Below are 16,357 nucleotides of genomic sequence, written 5' to 3'. Positions count from 1 at the left end.
TATTGTAAATATTTGTGAATATTTTCAAATATCAAAAAAATTGGATATCCAAAAAGTAGAATATCCGTATTTTTGAAAAATAAAATAAATTAAAAAATTAGATATCAAATAAATTATAAATACCGAATACTATTGTCCTATTCGATCTCTAATAACTGCTTACCTCCTTTGGTAAAAATGTACCCTTTTTATCATTTGAATAGTAAACGTTAACAATAGAAAATATGGTGTCACTGCTAATTGTATACAGCTATATTTTAAACATTTTTTTAGCTACTCCATTATTCATCACTATTCCACATGTCTACTCTCGTGTTTGACTATATAATGGACACATATATGATATATGCATGCTAAGACCATCTCCAATGGGACACTATTTTTTTCCTCTATAATTCACTACATTTTAGAGTAACTCTATTATAGAGTTGGTTTTACTCCAATGGTTAACTCTATAATAGAGTGACTCTATTATAGAGTGAAAAATAGAGGGATGCAACCATTTTACTCTATATTTGGAGTGAAATAGTTGAATACCTCTATTTTCTACTCTATTATAGAGTCACTCTATTATAGAGTTAACCATTGGAGCAAAACCAACTCTATAATAGAGTTACTCTAAAATAGAGTAAATTATAGAGGAGAAAATAGTGCTCCATTGGAGATGCCCTAAAACGAAATAGTAAAAATAGTGTTTGTTTGAATTTAGTGTAATAAAATGTTATGTTGGTATCCCATTTTCTTGTAACTGGTTATGTTGGTATCTTTTGACCCAAAACAAATAAAAGGTGTTTTAAGCTCGTTAAAAGAATTCAAGCGCTGTTTTCAGAATCATTGAAAATATATACGCAATTGATGATGCATAACCCGAAAGACATACACTGTCCACTAAATCTATTAGAGAACAAAACATATACGTGCGACAGTGTCAGATACAAATTGGTATAACCGAAAGACATACATTGTCCACTAAACCTATTAGAGAACAAAACATATACGTGCGACAGTGTCAGATACAAATTGGCGAAAGCGCCAAACTATATTTGGCCCCAAAGAGTGGTATATAACTATTCCAAAATTCTTAAACATTGTAAATCATTTGTAAATAAAGTCTACTAACCAGAACGTGTTGTTTTAGTGGTAAAGGGATTGCAGATGTTACAGCCACCATCGAAACTCGATTAGTTACGATGTTTGAGTTCCTAAGAGAGATAAAAACAAGAAAGTACACTTGAGTCAGGGTGCCTTTTAAAAAAATTTATTAATGTTTTCTGATAACACTATAAATATATTTAGTCAAAAAAAAAAAACACTATAAATATATATATACACGCACAAGAGCCATGATATGCAAGAGTATAAAAATCCAGTGGACGGCAAGAAAGTAACTGTACAATCGTATCTTTCGATTGTGCATGACATATAGGATACATGTACTAATACTCTGAAAACAGACGTATATACACCTAAACTAAGTATGTTCCGTAATTAGACGATAGAAAATTACAACCAATTCAATTTGATCATAATTTAAGAAAAAACTATTGATTTTTGTACATAGACATAATAACCATTGTTTCAGTCGTTTAATATAGTTTCAACTATTATTATAATTATTTCCAATATAGAATGAAAAACTTTTTCTTGGCAAATAAAGAAAGTCGCTAGGTTCTTCTTGAACGCAACGATGATTAGCAAATCTTAAACACTTCGGAGATGGTGGTGGTCTCAAACCACCAGATGCGGCGGAAAAAACTGGGAGCAAAACGTGTCGACGTGAACTTGCCAACGAAAAAGAATTTGTCGGGTAGTAAAGGTACGGGTCCCACATTTATTTTTACAATGATATCCATCCGAAGATTGGACGGTGGGGATATATTGAGGAGAATTAGTTATATGATTTAATCAATATGTATGTATTTAGACGTTAATTAACATATAGAGGTAGATAAGATATTGAAGAGTATTGGTTTGGATTCTGTTTTGCACCGTCAGTACCTGTCTCTCACCTTTGTAATTAGAATAGTTGACTTCTCTCAACTTGTCGGGTTCTTCCAACTCTTGAAGCATATTATCAAGGGTGTGTGGGAAACTTATTTAATTTTGTTGTTGTTTTAATTTATAGTTTCCGGTTTTTTGTACATACATTATTTATTTATTTATTATGGACTCGTTTGGATTATAACGTGTCTCGTAGTATTTACATGTTTTTTTTACATGTTTTTTTTTTGTACTAAAGGCTTTCATATTAAAATTGCAAGAGAAATGTAAAAACATTACAAGCTCGATAAGCTATAGTCTGCCGGTCCAATGGCCAATTTAATTATAACCCCTACTCATACTCATTATCAAAGATCAAGTAAAATAAACCAAAAGCCCAGGGAATTTGTCTTCAACGGAGAAAGCGATGAAGAAGGTGAAGCGGTGGCGAGAATCGATCACAGCCAGTATTGCATGAGCTTCGAAGACAAGATCGGTGATGATTGTCTGAAGGCTAGAATCTTGTCTCTCATCTGTTTGTCTAACAGTCGAAGAATCACATCCGAAGAGCGAAAGAGATTGCGATGGAGTCTATTGTTCCTCTCAGTCCAAACCCAATAGATCACCGCTTGCCAGCCCAACAAGGTCAGTTGTTTTTTTCGCCCTATCTCCCGACAACCTTTGCAGTTGATCTAAACAATCAGCCCATTGTCTCTGCGGTTGCAGGTTGCACTTGGAGGCCACCGCCTACCACAAGTCCCATGAGAAGGAGCAGTCAAATAGTAGATGATCTCTCGATTCATCCGCAGCATTTAAGAGTAGACAAGTCGAATCGGTCTGCAAACCCCAACTTAGTAGCATATCCCGTGTAGAACATCTGTTTAGAGTGAATAGCCAGGCGAGGAAACTATGGCGCGGGATCCCTCCTCTGTTCCAAACGATTGGTGCCCATGGTACTGACGGTTCTGATCCTTTTAGCTTCCTGTAGACCTCACTAGTGTTATACTTCAAGGTTGGTTTGTCTTCCAGAATCCATTCATAGCAGTATAGAGCTTGACTGAGGGAAACCGTAGTTAATAATGAATCTGAATTTGCATCCACTCTTCTGATCTAGCAGGTGGAAGTAACCAATTCCCGTCCTCATTCAAATCAGCGAGGGTAGCAGTCCGAGGGATACCTAGTCTAGACTGAGAGCTTGCAAGTAGATAAGTCTCCAAAGAGCCGTAAGAAGACCAGTTGTCAGTCCAGAATCGACAAATTTGCCCATTCCCCACACGCATCTTCAACCAGATAAAAACTTCTCATCTCATCTTGATCAACTTATTTGCTAGCCATGAGTTTCGCGGGCTCACTTTAGCAATCCAGAAGTTACTTAGATCTCCTCCCAAAACCTCATTCCTATACCAAGCCACCCAAACCGAGCCAGATTGGAAGAAGAGCAACCAAATAAGTCTTAAGCAACACGCTTTATTCCAAGTTAACAGGTCTTTGATTCCAAGTCCCCCTTCCTCCTTTGTCTTAGTTACAACCTCCCAAGAGACCCTAGCAGAGTGGCCACCTTCTATGTTCCCTTCCCAAAAAAACTTACCGCATAGTGAATTAATCCGCTTAATGCACTCTTTAGGAAGTAGAAATGTGGAGCACCAAAAATTGTTGATTCCTGCTATGACCGTCTTTATTAGTAAGAGCCTTTCTGCGAACGACAGACTGCGAACACTCCACGAGCTGAACTTTCCATTTATTTGAAGTAGAAATGTTTTTTTTACATGTTAACGGAAGAAGGTACATATCATCATCATACTCAAGGTTTATCAACACATCGAATGATACTTTATATTAAGGATTGCCACACACGTCGAATGTTTACTACAAATTATTTTTGATAGTGATAATAATGCGATGTTGTTTACCATGGTAACCGTACCGCACATAAATCTCTTCCACAACGGAACAAACAGTCGATGCTCATGTTATGGTGTATAGTCAACTACTTGATTATTTTACACACGCAGCGAATGTGTCCGTGAGCTATATAATATTTATCATATATATGTGATATTTATCATCATGATCTGAATGTATTACAAAACTCCTATAAATTACCTCTGATTTATAGACTGCGATATATAGTACATTGTTGATGTAAAGATGTCCGCCCTGAAATAGTCGCTGACGTAGTTGCTGAAGCAGACGTCGTAGTGAGTGGTGAAGATCATGTGAAGTCGAGATGCTGAGCTGGAGTCGTGTAGACTTGGAGAGCAAGGGAATATCTTGAAAAAAGGCAAAAAGAAATAAACTTGGAGAGTAAGTTTATGACTTAAAGGAAGAGGAATAAGTGCATTCCAAGAAAAGTAAAGTTGCACTTATTGATATGGAAGATGTCCATATTGTGGTTCCTTGGAGACTAGGGTTTCAGGAACGTGGAGAACTATATAAGATAGCTATGGGTCGTTTGTAGAGAGACAAAGACACAGAGGCTGATCTTATAGAGAGAGAGAAGCGCTTAGAAGTGTTCTGGGTCGTGCTGAAGTACTTGACGGTGGAGAGACATAAACGGATAGCTTAGGAATTGTTCAGTAGCAGCTGTTAGGGTGTTAATAGGCTAGCGAGACTGATTAAGCAGAACTTGTAACTGAGTTGTACAAGGCGATTTCTAATAAAGCTATTGATGTGTGCTTGTGTAATTGTCTCTCTTGATTTACCTTCTACAGTACTATTGTTTGTGTCGTCTTTGCACTTACATACACGACTAAAATATGATTAAATGTAGTATTCATTCTTCTAGATTTAATTATATGCATATATGAAAAGCACTGAGATATAGTAAATACTAAACATACGGTTAAGACCGATAGAATTTGTTATGCCTTGTGAAAAATCATGGTTTTTTAACCCAACCTAAGTAGAAATATTTCAGAACTTGTATGTACTAGCGTATTATCACTTCTACGTAAGTTTCTTGACAGTTTCGCTGTATATATTTTCATTTAGTTACCTGGCTTTAGTATAGGTATATTTTGATATAATTTTTCGTTTAAAGGGAAGACGAGGATGATTTACTGTAGCAATGAATTAATCTTGAAATCGAATTGTGAGTAAAGTAACAGAAACAATCATGATAAAAGAATCCCTTTGAAATCCAACGTTAGATATTACTCAGTATACAAAATGTGATTTTATAATGCCTTAGACAGTGAGTGCTGATTTAGTTAGAGCGCCCAATAATTCAGGTGCAATTAGAGATATGTAAAAGTCGCCATTTTATAACTTTCTTAGCATATATCATTGGACGCTGAACTGTGCAGACGTCTCCCAAGTTGGCCCGAACTTTAAAACTGATAATATAAGAAAACAAAAACATTTTTAAAAGATCTTCCCAGCTTCAAGTCAGGTCCATGAAATGGAAGTCAACGGTCAAATATATCACAGCTCATATACAGCGAGAGAAAAGGAAATATAAAAAGAAGATATAATCTCACGGGTAGTTTAAAGGACTTTGGTTATGCATTACTTCGTGTATTTTAATGTCAATTTGTTGTATGCTTTAGGAAAAGAGAAAAAAAATGAAATGAATAATGTATTGTAAAGAGAGGGTCGGTCGTTGCCACAATTAAGCGGAAGTGGAGAATGGTTGGTATTTGTTGCGTCCTCCAAACCCAAAAGCTTATATTTCAAGATCTTTTTGTTTATATTCAGCATTATACTTTTGAAAAATGTTTATTATTCGTATTCATAAGATTGTAATTATAGATAAAAGATAAGTATGACTTTTCTGTAATAAAAGATATAATTTCAACCGATGTACTTAATAATTTCATGAATAACATTCCGATGACAGTTTTTTTCGTAACACTAATAATATTCATGATAACGGTTTCGGGTAACATATATGAATAGAAGACATCTTCGGAACTGGTGTATCGGTCAATAGATAAATACACTCCCAAAATCAAGCTATATGGAGCAGTTCTCAATGACTAGTGTGTAAGCTTTAAAAAATATAATTTTCTGCTTCTGTAGTGCTAACGGTCCAAAAAAAATATGTTTTCTACATCATATTTTAAAGCTACATCATTTGTATATATTTTTTGATTATATATAAATGTTTAATTAATAATAACAATAAACTTTGAGAAAAAAATTATATAAGGTTTTCTGAACACCAATTGTAGTGATATAACAAAACGAACTATTAATGATATTTACAAATAGTCTTAAATAATATATAAATAAATAAACAAATATCTTCATCGTCAATTAAATTTAAATTAAAATTACATATAATTTTATATAACATCAAAATCTGATACATGCAGTTTAAGCCAGTCTGTAATCTATCCAGTTCAAAACTGGTTTATCAATTAAAGTTCCAAAAAAAATGAAAACTGGTTTATCAATACTTATTCGGTATTATGAGATTGACGTTCGAATAATCATAAGAAGTGTACTAAAAATAAAATTCACATCAATTATTAGAAGAAAATTTAATAATATATAAAAACGATGTATTAGTCTCCTTATTATATCAGTTAAATTTATTCCGTAGAACTGCTAACTTAATATGAACCGGTTTACCACATAATTTAAAAACGTGGAAACATAAATCAAGAGGCAAAAATAAATATTTGTATGGTTTTACAAAAATAAATATTTGTATGGATAAGAAAATACGACACTTGTCTATGCACAACTAGTTTCTTTAGTTGCACGAGATCACTTTATTGTAAAAGTCCTCCCAAACAGTATTGGATTCTTCGCTATAAAAGGCCTCGCGGTGATTAGAGCCTTAAGATGTGAATTTGAATCATATACTGCAACATATATACGCACACACATATACGTATTCATATAATGCACAGGAATAATCAAGATATTCAAATCTGAAAATAATAGAATAGCACTGCTAAAGAAAAAAATATTACTAGTTAATTTCCAGCATATTCTTCAATTTATGCCATGTTAATGGTTATTTATGACTGTTTTTTACACGTAGTTGATTTCATTAGCTTTTTTTATTTATATACGAATTCTGTCGACTTTGATTTAAACCCTGATACGGTGGAACACGAATCCCAATATTAAAAAGTCCATTCACACCATCTATGTTTAATTAATTTAATTTTGAATATTTTGAAATTAAGATCTATTGGTTTAATATTTCTTCAGCTCCCAATCAGCAGATCGAAATCGAACTGATCACTGCCCTTAAACCTGGTTCAGAACCAATCTTTTTTCCGTCCATCATATTTCGATTCTGCAGCAAGTCAGGCGTCTGTGGTGTTATGTTATATCTCGACTTCAGTATCAAATAATTTTGAGAAAGTTAACCATGACGTATTGAAAAAGCTAACATCTTAAAAATAAAATCATTGGAGTTTCGAAAGCAAGATCTTTTTGGCAAAACCATCGTAGAGACAACAGTGTACATTATCTTACAAATTCACAAAGTGACTGCTAAGAGCATCTCCAACCCTATAAAAAATAGAGTTTAAAATAAAAAATGCTCTAATGGTACTCTATTTTTTCACTCTATTATAGAGTGAAAAATAGGTTTACTCTAAAAAGAAGTAAGTTGTTTTTTTTTGTTCATCACTCTATTTTCTACTCTAAAATAGAATACTATTGGAGTAAACTACATCTCTATTATAGAGACACTATTTTTTATTTTAGAGTAAAAAATAGAGTGAACCCTTGGAGATGCTCCGAGAGAAAAGTATTACATAAAGTTATAACTACATACATCGTGAGGTAAAATCCTCGAATATATAGATATAGATATTTGTTATGAGTCAAGTATAAACGTGATTTATTAGCCGACAACAACGCATAGTTTACTTATAGTTATGTTTAAAACGAATAAAAATATGTCAAAATTAGGATAATTAGTAACATCAGTTAATTGGCTATTATTGTAAATGCCAACCCTGCCATGAATAGAAAGAGTTTGAATCACTAGGTCTAGATGAAGTGAATGTTCTATTTCATTTTCTTTTAGTCAACAAAGTTAATTTCACTAGATTTATTTTAATTCCATTTAGTGGACGGTTTGATTCCTTCCAATTTCCATCACCTTTATCTTTCCTTCAACTTTTCTTTTGGATTTTCTTGCATCCTTCTCCATTAAAAATTAACAAACCAAACATAATGGATATTATTTATTAATCATGTCCACACAAACATGAAAAGTTTCTTTTTACGTTAAATTATCATGTTATTCTCTGAGCTATTCAAAATTTTATTGTTCGTTAACATTAACTACATCTTACCGAATAATATGATGTGAATAATCGATATCCATTTTAAAAACATGTTATCACTAACTTGCGGGGAATAAAAGACAAAATCAGTTTAGATATGTGACATTGGTATTGGAAACCCCATTTAAATCAACTTGCATATTAAGTAAAGGCAAACAAACATGATTGATGATTAGTCTTTATTCCACCACTATCTTACTAGCTTTATAAATTCTTGGAATTAAAATTATCTTTAGTGCCATAAAAAACAAAGAAGTAAGGCATTTTTCTATAAGAAAAAAAAAGGAGGAGAAAAAAAATGTCATTTCTTATCCTAATTAGAGAGCATAAAAAATTGCAACATGAAGTCATTTTCTAATAATAAAGAGGGCCCAAATTCTCCTTTCTTATCACCCAATTGGACCCTTGCCTTCTCCTCGATCTATTTAAATTCCATTAATACCCTCCTCACATTCACTTATATTTCCTCATAATTAAAACCTTTATTTTTACTTCTTCTCCTCAAAGTTTGAGAGAGAAAGAAAGAGAAAGAAAAGAATGGTGGGTTCTTGAAGCTTCTCACATTTTTCTTCTTCTTCAGTCTTCATCGTTTCAAGAATTCAAATTATCATTTGTTGTGTGTGATGCTGTTTCCTTTTGCAGATTTATTTGTCTTTTCTCAAACTTTTGGTTTTCTTTTTGTTTCTTGAAATAAAACAGGAAGTTGAAGAAGAGGTCTCAAGATGGGAAGGTTACGCAGATTGGAGAAACAGAGCTGCCGTGAAAGGACGTCATGGCGGCATGCTTGCCGCTTCTTTCACGTTAGGTCAGTGTCAAAATTTCAATTCTACCCCTCCTTTTTTCCCTCCCTTTGAACTCTGATGGATCATGTGAACTGACAGGTTTGTCTTCCTTTATTTGTTGTAATCAGTGGTGGAGATATTAGAGAATCTAGCGTATCTGGCGAATGCAAGTAACCTTGTGTTGTACCTAAGAGAGTACATGCACTTGTCTCCATCGAAATCAGCGAACGATGTCACCAACTTCATGGGCACAGCGTTTCTCTTAGCTCTTCTTGGTGGTTTCCTCTCCGACGCTTTCTTCTCCACTTACGTCATCTTCCTCATCTCCGCCTCCATTGAGTTTCTGGTAAGACCGATTTCACTTACTGTTTTGATCAATGGTGTTAACCTAATTCTTTAACATTTGCTAACCCTTATAGTTCGAAGAATATTCACTTGAGAAAGAACAACAAAATGGCTTTAAACCCCCATCTAAACTTCAGAAATTTATCAAAATTATCCGTTAATGAATGAATTTTACTTTATGCTTTTTTCCCTGCGGCTTAAGTCTGAAGTTATTAGGGTTGACTTTTTAAAAACGAATAGCCACCAAAACAATAAATCCATTCACATTACATAAAACCCATTTTGATTGATAGATCCACATGCATATCTATCTAGTGTATATATATCACGAAAGTGAAGAAAATTATGCATATGAAAATGAATAGTTAAAGCTTTTTTGTAAGCAAAAAAAAATCCAACGAACCATGCGTGCATTGGTATGCTAATAAAAAGGACAAAGTAAGAAGCGTGACTTTGATACGGTACCGTATCAATACGCAACGCCCTACTCCCAACACAACACATGTGACATGCGTGATACCATCAATATAATCGTATGTTGGAGAGGGACCTACCGTATTTTTACAAGTAGCTATTCATTTTTAAAACAGTCACTGTCTTAGGGACAAAAAAGGGAAAAATTTAGAACTCTTTCCTGAGTTTCAGTAACTACACTAAATACTTCCTTGCCTTTGTGTATGTGTGTTATCTTGTTGTCTCACATTTGATAGGGTAGTGAAACTATAATGTCCACTTATATATAACGTCTGCCACTCGTACCCTCGTGACTTTGCAACATAGTCTTACAAAAGACAAAACAAACTTGTAGTTCGAACGTACAGTTGGGCTCTTAATGCTTGGCTTTCTTTATATGTGTGGGTAGCGTCCGGACGTTCTAAATTCTAATCGTGACGCAAACGCAACACTATTTTATCTATCACCCATTATGGCTAGGTTTTAATGGATCACGTTCAGCTGAGTTAGCTCTACACTGACATATACTCTGTAATAATATTATTGTAAAATTTACAACCGTCTACAACTTACAAATATATTTAGTGAACTTGCGATTTCGAGATAAAGTACTACGTACTATCCATATCCTAATTAAAACTACTATTGAATCGAATAGTCACCTAAAACCTATCAGTATATCATGGGATAATGTATGGCAATTCATTCATATACAACAGTCCAAAACATAAAAACAATGGCAATTCATATACAACTGTCCAAAACATAAAAACAACCCTGTTGTTACGTCAGTGTAACCGAAGTGCTTTCTTCAAGAAAATTGCAATGGCCAATGAGAAGAACACACGAAAATTAGGTTATGTCCATACTTCATTTAATAAATTCATCGTTCGTAACGCTTTCAATTATTTGTATACGTCGCTGCTCTGACTCTCATGAACCACAAGGGTTAAACTCACTCGCGTGCTCTTCACGTGTCCCGGGTCCCATAATCTTTTGTAACTCCCACAAAAAAAAACCCGTCTCTTATCATTTTTAACAAATACTATCACAATTTAGCCAATAATGTTTATAATATTAGTTTTGGACGCGTGCAGGGATTGGTCATACTCACGATCCAAGCTCGAACACCATCCCTAATGCCACCAACGTGCGATGGTCCAACATGCGAAGCGGTGAGTGGTTCTAAGGCGGCGATGCTGTTTGTGGGATTGTACCTTGTGGCTTTAGGAGTGGGAGGGATTAAAGGGTCATTACCGTCGCATGGAGCAGAGCAGTTTGATGAGAGTACACCTAAAGGTCGGAAACAAAGGTCAACGTTCTTCAACTACTTTGTGTTCTGTCTTGCTTGTGGAGCACTCGTGGCCGTGACGTTCGTGGTTTGGTTAGAAGACAACAAAGGATGGGAATGGGGATTTGGTGTTTCTACTATCGCCATATTCGTCTCGATTCTCATCTTTCTCTCTGGTTCAAAGTTTTATAGGAACAAGATCCCATGTGGAAGTCCTCTCACAACAATCTCGAAGGTATGTTTTTCACCTTCTTAGCTAAGTTTGAGTATGAGAACAAACATGTGTGTTTAAGTAGGGATGTTTAAGTAGCTTAAACCCTTCAAAAATTATAAATTCAAAACTCTATCATATTTGACTAAATACTAATCACTCCGTTTCAAAATGATATATATTTTAAACTTTTCATATATATTAAGAAAACATATTAAAGTTTGGTTGTAAATATATTGTTTTTGTGAATAACAATTTTCTATAAATTTTAACCAATATAAATTCAATAAACACCATTAATCTTTTTGAAATTTACAATTTTTCATTAAATAATACATTGAAAAAGTGAAAATGTATATTTTTGAAACAATATTTTTCTAAAATATGGACTTTTACGAAATGGAGGGAGTATTTAGTAAATATATTAGGTGTAAATAGGGTTTATCGTATATATTTTTGAGTATTTATAGGGTTTATTTTAGTTAAAGCTAATATTTAAATTTTTATTTTGAATTTTACGGCAAAGAAAAAAAATTCCCATCAAAAACACAAAATTCCGTTTGAATTTGATATCCTTCGTTAAGTTTGATACTGTGAATAAACGTGTATTCTAAGTAATGTATATGGTTTGTTTGTTTCAGGTTCTTCTTGCGGCTTCTGTTAAGAGTTGTTCTAATGGGAGTCCAAGCAATGCGGTTGTGAATTTAGCTATTAGTCCCTCTAATCATTTAAAAGAGGTTGCCGAATCAGGAGAACTTGAAAAGCCACGTCATCAAGAACCAGTGCCTCCTCCTCAGGCCCAACTCTCCAACAGTTTGAGATTCTTGAACAGAGCCGCTGAGGAGAAACCAGACCATAGGTTGCTAGAATGCACGATCCAACAAGTCGAGGACGTGAAGATCGTGCTCAAAATGCTTCCTATATTTGCTTGCACTATCATGCTCAACTGCTGCTTAGCTCAGCTCTCCACATTCTCCGTCCAACAAGCTGCTTCCATGAACACAAAGATTGGTAGCCTAAAGATTCCTCCAGCTTCATTACCGGTCTTCCCCGTCGTGTTCATCATGGTCTTAGCACCTATCTACGACCATCTCATCATCCCATTCGCTAGAAAAACAACCAAAACCGAAACGGGAGTCACTCATCTACAAAGAATCGGAGTAGGTTTAGTTCTTTCGATACTAGCGATGGCGGTTGCAGCTCTCGTCGAGATCAAACGCAAGGGAGTGGCCAAAGACGCCGGGTTGCTTGACTCGAAAGAAACCTTACCAATAACTTTCTTATGGATCGCGCTTCAGTATCTTTTCCTAGGGTCAGCTGATCTGTTCACACTAGCTGGACTTTTAGAGTACTTCTTCACAGAAGCACCAGCCTCTATGAGATCTCTAGCGACGTCGCTCTCGTGGGCTTCCTTGGCGATGGGGTATTACCTAAGCTCGGTGATCGTGTCGATAGTGAACAGCATAACAGGGAGCTCAGGGAACACGCCTTGGCTTAGAGGAGAGAGGATAAACCGTTACAAACTAGACTACTTCTACTGGCTAATGTGTGTATTAAGTGCAGCTAACTTCTTGCACTATCTCTTCTGGGCAATGCGGTACAAGTACAGATCAACGGGTTCGAGAAGCTAAATGATCCACTTTTGAGGGTTTTTGAATGGGAGGAAAAGAGCAGGAAAATATATATATTTTTTTTTACTTCACCGGCTGATATATATGTAAGAGATGAATGGGGGTGTGGGATAAAACTAGCGATGCTGTGGACCTGTGGTCAGGTAAATAGGGGAGGTGTTGAATTTTTTTTACTCGTTGGACTAAGGAATGTACAGCGAGTGATTATGATATTTAATTAACTTGGTTTAGTTTTTTACTTTTGAATTGTTTCTTGCGCTGTACGGTACTTTAACGTTTTGATATATTCATTCACAAGGGTTAGTTTTTTTTTTTGTGTGTGTGTGCAGATTTCCGTGTGTTGAGTGTTTAGAATCTTGAGATTATTAAACTTCATTCTTTGCCTTGATTTCATAAAGATATTAACAAAGTGATATTTGTCTGAAAGCCTTTTCAGAAAAAGAAACAAAGTGATATTTATGAGAAACGAATGCTATACGGCTGTCTTTTGTCTATGTGAAATTGCTGAGAAAGGTATATGGATGAAGCAACGAGGCCCAAAAATTGTTGAACACTTTACATGGGCCTAGTAAAGAATATTGAAACAAAGTCCATTCTCTTATCTTCCAATTAACTAAAATTATCTTTTTTTTGTTTGACCAAAAATTAACTAATATTAGTGAACACTGTTGAACACTTTACATGGGCCTAGTAAAAATATTTTTTTTGAACAACAGTATTTTTTTGTCATAAAAAAATTAATTTTAAAATGAAACTAATTTAATGGGTGCAAATCAATTTTAAAATGAAAAATTAATTTTAAAATGTTACTTTATTATATTAGTGGGTGCAAATCAAAACAGAGCAGAATCAGAGACACTCACTTGCGAAAAAAAGACACGGTTTCGTCTTAACCTTCCTTTGTCTCTTCCTTTTTAATTTATGCGATTCGCGTCTCTCGTCTCTAAATCACAGTTCCGTGTAATTTCATTGCTTCTGTAGATCTCCGCTCTTCCTCTCGCTAGCTAATTTTCTTTTTGTGGACCCCTTTTCGACATAATCTTGTCGAAATTAGGGTTTGCTTCTCTGTTTTTTTTGGGAATTCGATTTTTTTTTTTACGGCTAATAGGGTTTAGCGTATTTTGTTCAGTTAACTAGGATTCAATTAGACTAAAATATTATTCTGTTGAACAGTGAAATATTAAATAAAACATCTGAGTCTACCCTGGTTTTTAAAAATGATTTGATTTTCGTTAAAATAATCTTTATCTTTCGATTATAAGGTCAAGAAGACAAGTTTGAATTGTCTGTTGACTTTTGTGTGGTGTGTATAGTTACACAGAATCTTTGCCTTGTTCCTTACTTCTTGTTCTCTTCTTCAACAGATATTTATTTATACAGACTTGTTGATTTCATTTTCTAAAGCTTTCTCATGTTTCTGCTTTGATTGATTATTTACAGGGAAAAATAACAAAAAATGGGTCAAGTTCTAGGATGCGTCCAAGTCGATCAGTCCACTGTTGCTATCAAAGAGACGTTCGGGAAGTTCGACGACGTTCTCGAGCCAGGTTGTCACTGTTTGCCCTGGTGCATAGGGAGTCAAGTCGCTGGTCACCTCTCCCTGCGTGTTCAACAGCTCGATGTTCGCTGCGAGACCAAAACTAAAGTCTCTTGCTTTTTTTTTTTTACTCTCTTGTTTTGTGTCTTCTTCTTCTCTCGAGAACTTGTTTTGTTAAAAATGGTTTCTTTTTGTTTTTTGTGTGTTTAGGATAATGTGTTTGTCACCGTCGTTGCTTCCATTCAGTACCGTGCTTTAGCTGAGAGTGCTCAAGATGCTTTTTACAAGCTCAGCAACACCAGGAATCAGATTCAAGCTTATGTCTTTGACGGTTTGTTTCTTCGATATCTTATACCATTTTTTTTGTTTTAACTTATTGTTTGTGTTTCACCTTTGGTTTGTTTTTGTGGAGTAGTGATCCGAGCAAGTGTGCCTAAGCTGGATCTAGACTCAACCTTTGAGCAGAAGAACGACATTGCCAAAACCGTTGAGAGTGAGCTCGAAAAGGTAAACTCAAACCACTCCCTAACCATTCCCCTTGAGTAAAAAGACTCAAAACCTGTGTTGTGTTATAAAAGGCTATGTCGCATTACGGGTATGAGATAGTCCAGACGCTTATTGTGGATATCGAGCCTGATGTGCATGTCAAGAGAGCTATGAATGAGATCAATGCTGGTACGTTCACTTGCTTGTATATACAAGTTTTATCGACTTTTGTTTTCTGAAAAGCTTTTATAACATGACGACGACACAGCTTCAAGAATGAGAGAGGCAGCTAGTGAGAAAGCAGAGGCAGAGAAGATACTTCAGATCAAGAGAGCCGAAGGAGAAGCTGAGTCCAAGTACCTTTCGGGTCTCGGTATAGCACGTCAGAGACAAGCCATCGTGGACGGTCTGAGGAACAGCGTGCTGGCCTTCTCCGAGTCTGTTCCAGGGACGTCTTCCAAGGACGTCATGGACATGGTTCTGGTCACTCAGTACTTTGATACTTTGAAGGAGATTGGTGCGTCTTCGAAGTCGAACTCGGTGTTCATACCGCACGGTCCGGGTGCTGTTAAGGACATTGCTTCGCAGATCAGGGATGGTCTTCTTCAGGGAAACGCTGCTGCTGAGTGATTATGAGTGAGTGATGAGAGATTTTAATAAGTACAAAAGCCTTTTCTTCTGGGTGGTTTAGTTTGGTGTTGCTACTTATTTGTTTTTCTTTTAGCGGTTGGGCTTTTCTAGTATTGAAGTCCTTATGGATTTGCTTATCGTTGGTCGGTAATGTTTATCGGCTTGTGGACTGGGTCATGTTTATGGTTTTGGGCTTTGATAGTATATGACGCAATATGGATTTCAGGAGAGAGTTTGATTCTCTCTTTAAACAAAGGTTAATACTTAAGCATCATAGAACCAATTAATAACAGAGAGAGTAGCATTTGTAAAATTCCCAAAACAAAATAAAAACCAATTATTTAACTTATTATATAAAAAGGGTAGCTACTTTTTAGATCTCTACGATACCACCACCAGTGGAGATCTGTGCTTCACGATTCCGGGGACAACAATCTCAAAAACGTTCCAAACTCACCGCTTAGCCGTCAGATCATTAAACTGAGGAAAACAACTTATTTAACATTTATTTATTATTCTATTACATACTCTATAGTTAATAATTTCATAAATTTCTAATTTCATCACTGATTTATAAAAATCGATTCTACGTTTCCATTTAGTATTCATCATTAACATTCTTAAAATTTTAATATAGAAACATTAATTAGTTTTTTTAGTTAAACTACTGTACCTAGAGACTTCCACAATTATCATTCAGATTTAGTTCCAAAAAAATTGGCCGACGAGGGGAAAGGATGGGACCCGCAAGTAG

The 16,357-nt window shown here is 35.1% G+C and overlaps 2 protein-coding genes across 6 annotated transcripts; both read left to right on the top strand.

The window, feature by feature from the left end:
• Nucleotides 1-8,629: 8,629 nt before the first annotated feature.
• On the top strand, nt 8,630-13,263 carry LOC108828049 (protein NRT1/ PTR FAMILY 4.6). Of its 2 annotated transcripts, XM_018601597.2 has the most exons (5): nt 8,630-8,777; nt 8,937-9,042; nt 9,148-9,365; nt 10,915-11,343; nt 11,961-13,263. In XM_018601597.2, the coding sequence occupies exons 1-5, from the start codon at nt 8,775-8,777 to the stop codon at nt 12,948-12,950; spliced, it is 1,746 nt and encodes a 581-aa protein (XP_018457099.1). In that variant the 5' UTR covers nt 8,630-8,774; the 3' UTR covers nt 12,951-13,263. The 2 variants fall into 2 exon arrangements, with proteins under 2 accessions (XP_018457099.1, XP_018457100.1); XM_018601598.2 differs by lacking the exon at nt 8,630-8,777 and having other exon boundaries at nt 9,119-9,365.
• A 504-nt stretch (nt 13,264-13,767) lies between these two features.
• Nucleotides 13,768-15,831, top strand: LOC130494478 (hypersensitive-induced response protein 2). 4 transcript variants are annotated; one of them, XM_056994608.1, is made up of 6 exons: nt 13,768-13,831; nt 14,391-14,595; nt 14,698-14,818; nt 14,903-14,994; nt 15,066-15,162; nt 15,242-15,831. In XM_056994608.1, the coding sequence occupies exons 2-6, from the start codon at nt 14,407-14,409 to the stop codon at nt 15,601-15,603; spliced, it is 861 nt and encodes a 286-aa protein (XP_056850588.1). In that variant the 5' UTR covers nt 13,768-13,831; nt 14,391-14,406; the 3' UTR covers nt 15,604-15,831. The 4 variants fall into 4 exon arrangements, with proteins under 4 accessions (XP_056850588.1, XP_056850587.1, XP_056850586.1 ...); XM_056994607.1 differs by having other exon boundaries at nt 13,795-13,910; XM_056994606.1 differs by having other exon boundaries at nt 13,807-13,927.
• Nucleotides 15,832-16,357: the final 526 nt, after the last annotated feature.

Source organism: Raphanus sativus, chromosome 9 (genome assembly GCF_000801105.2).
Source record: "Raphanus sativus cultivar WK10039 chromosome 9, ASM80110v3, whole genome shotgun sequence".
Taxonomy (NCBI): domain Eukaryota; kingdom Viridiplantae; phylum Streptophyta; class Magnoliopsida; order Brassicales; family Brassicaceae; genus Raphanus; species Raphanus sativus.
The sequence above is the reverse complement of the archived record's forward strand: the minus strand, read 5'-3'. Positions and strand labels throughout refer to the sequence as shown.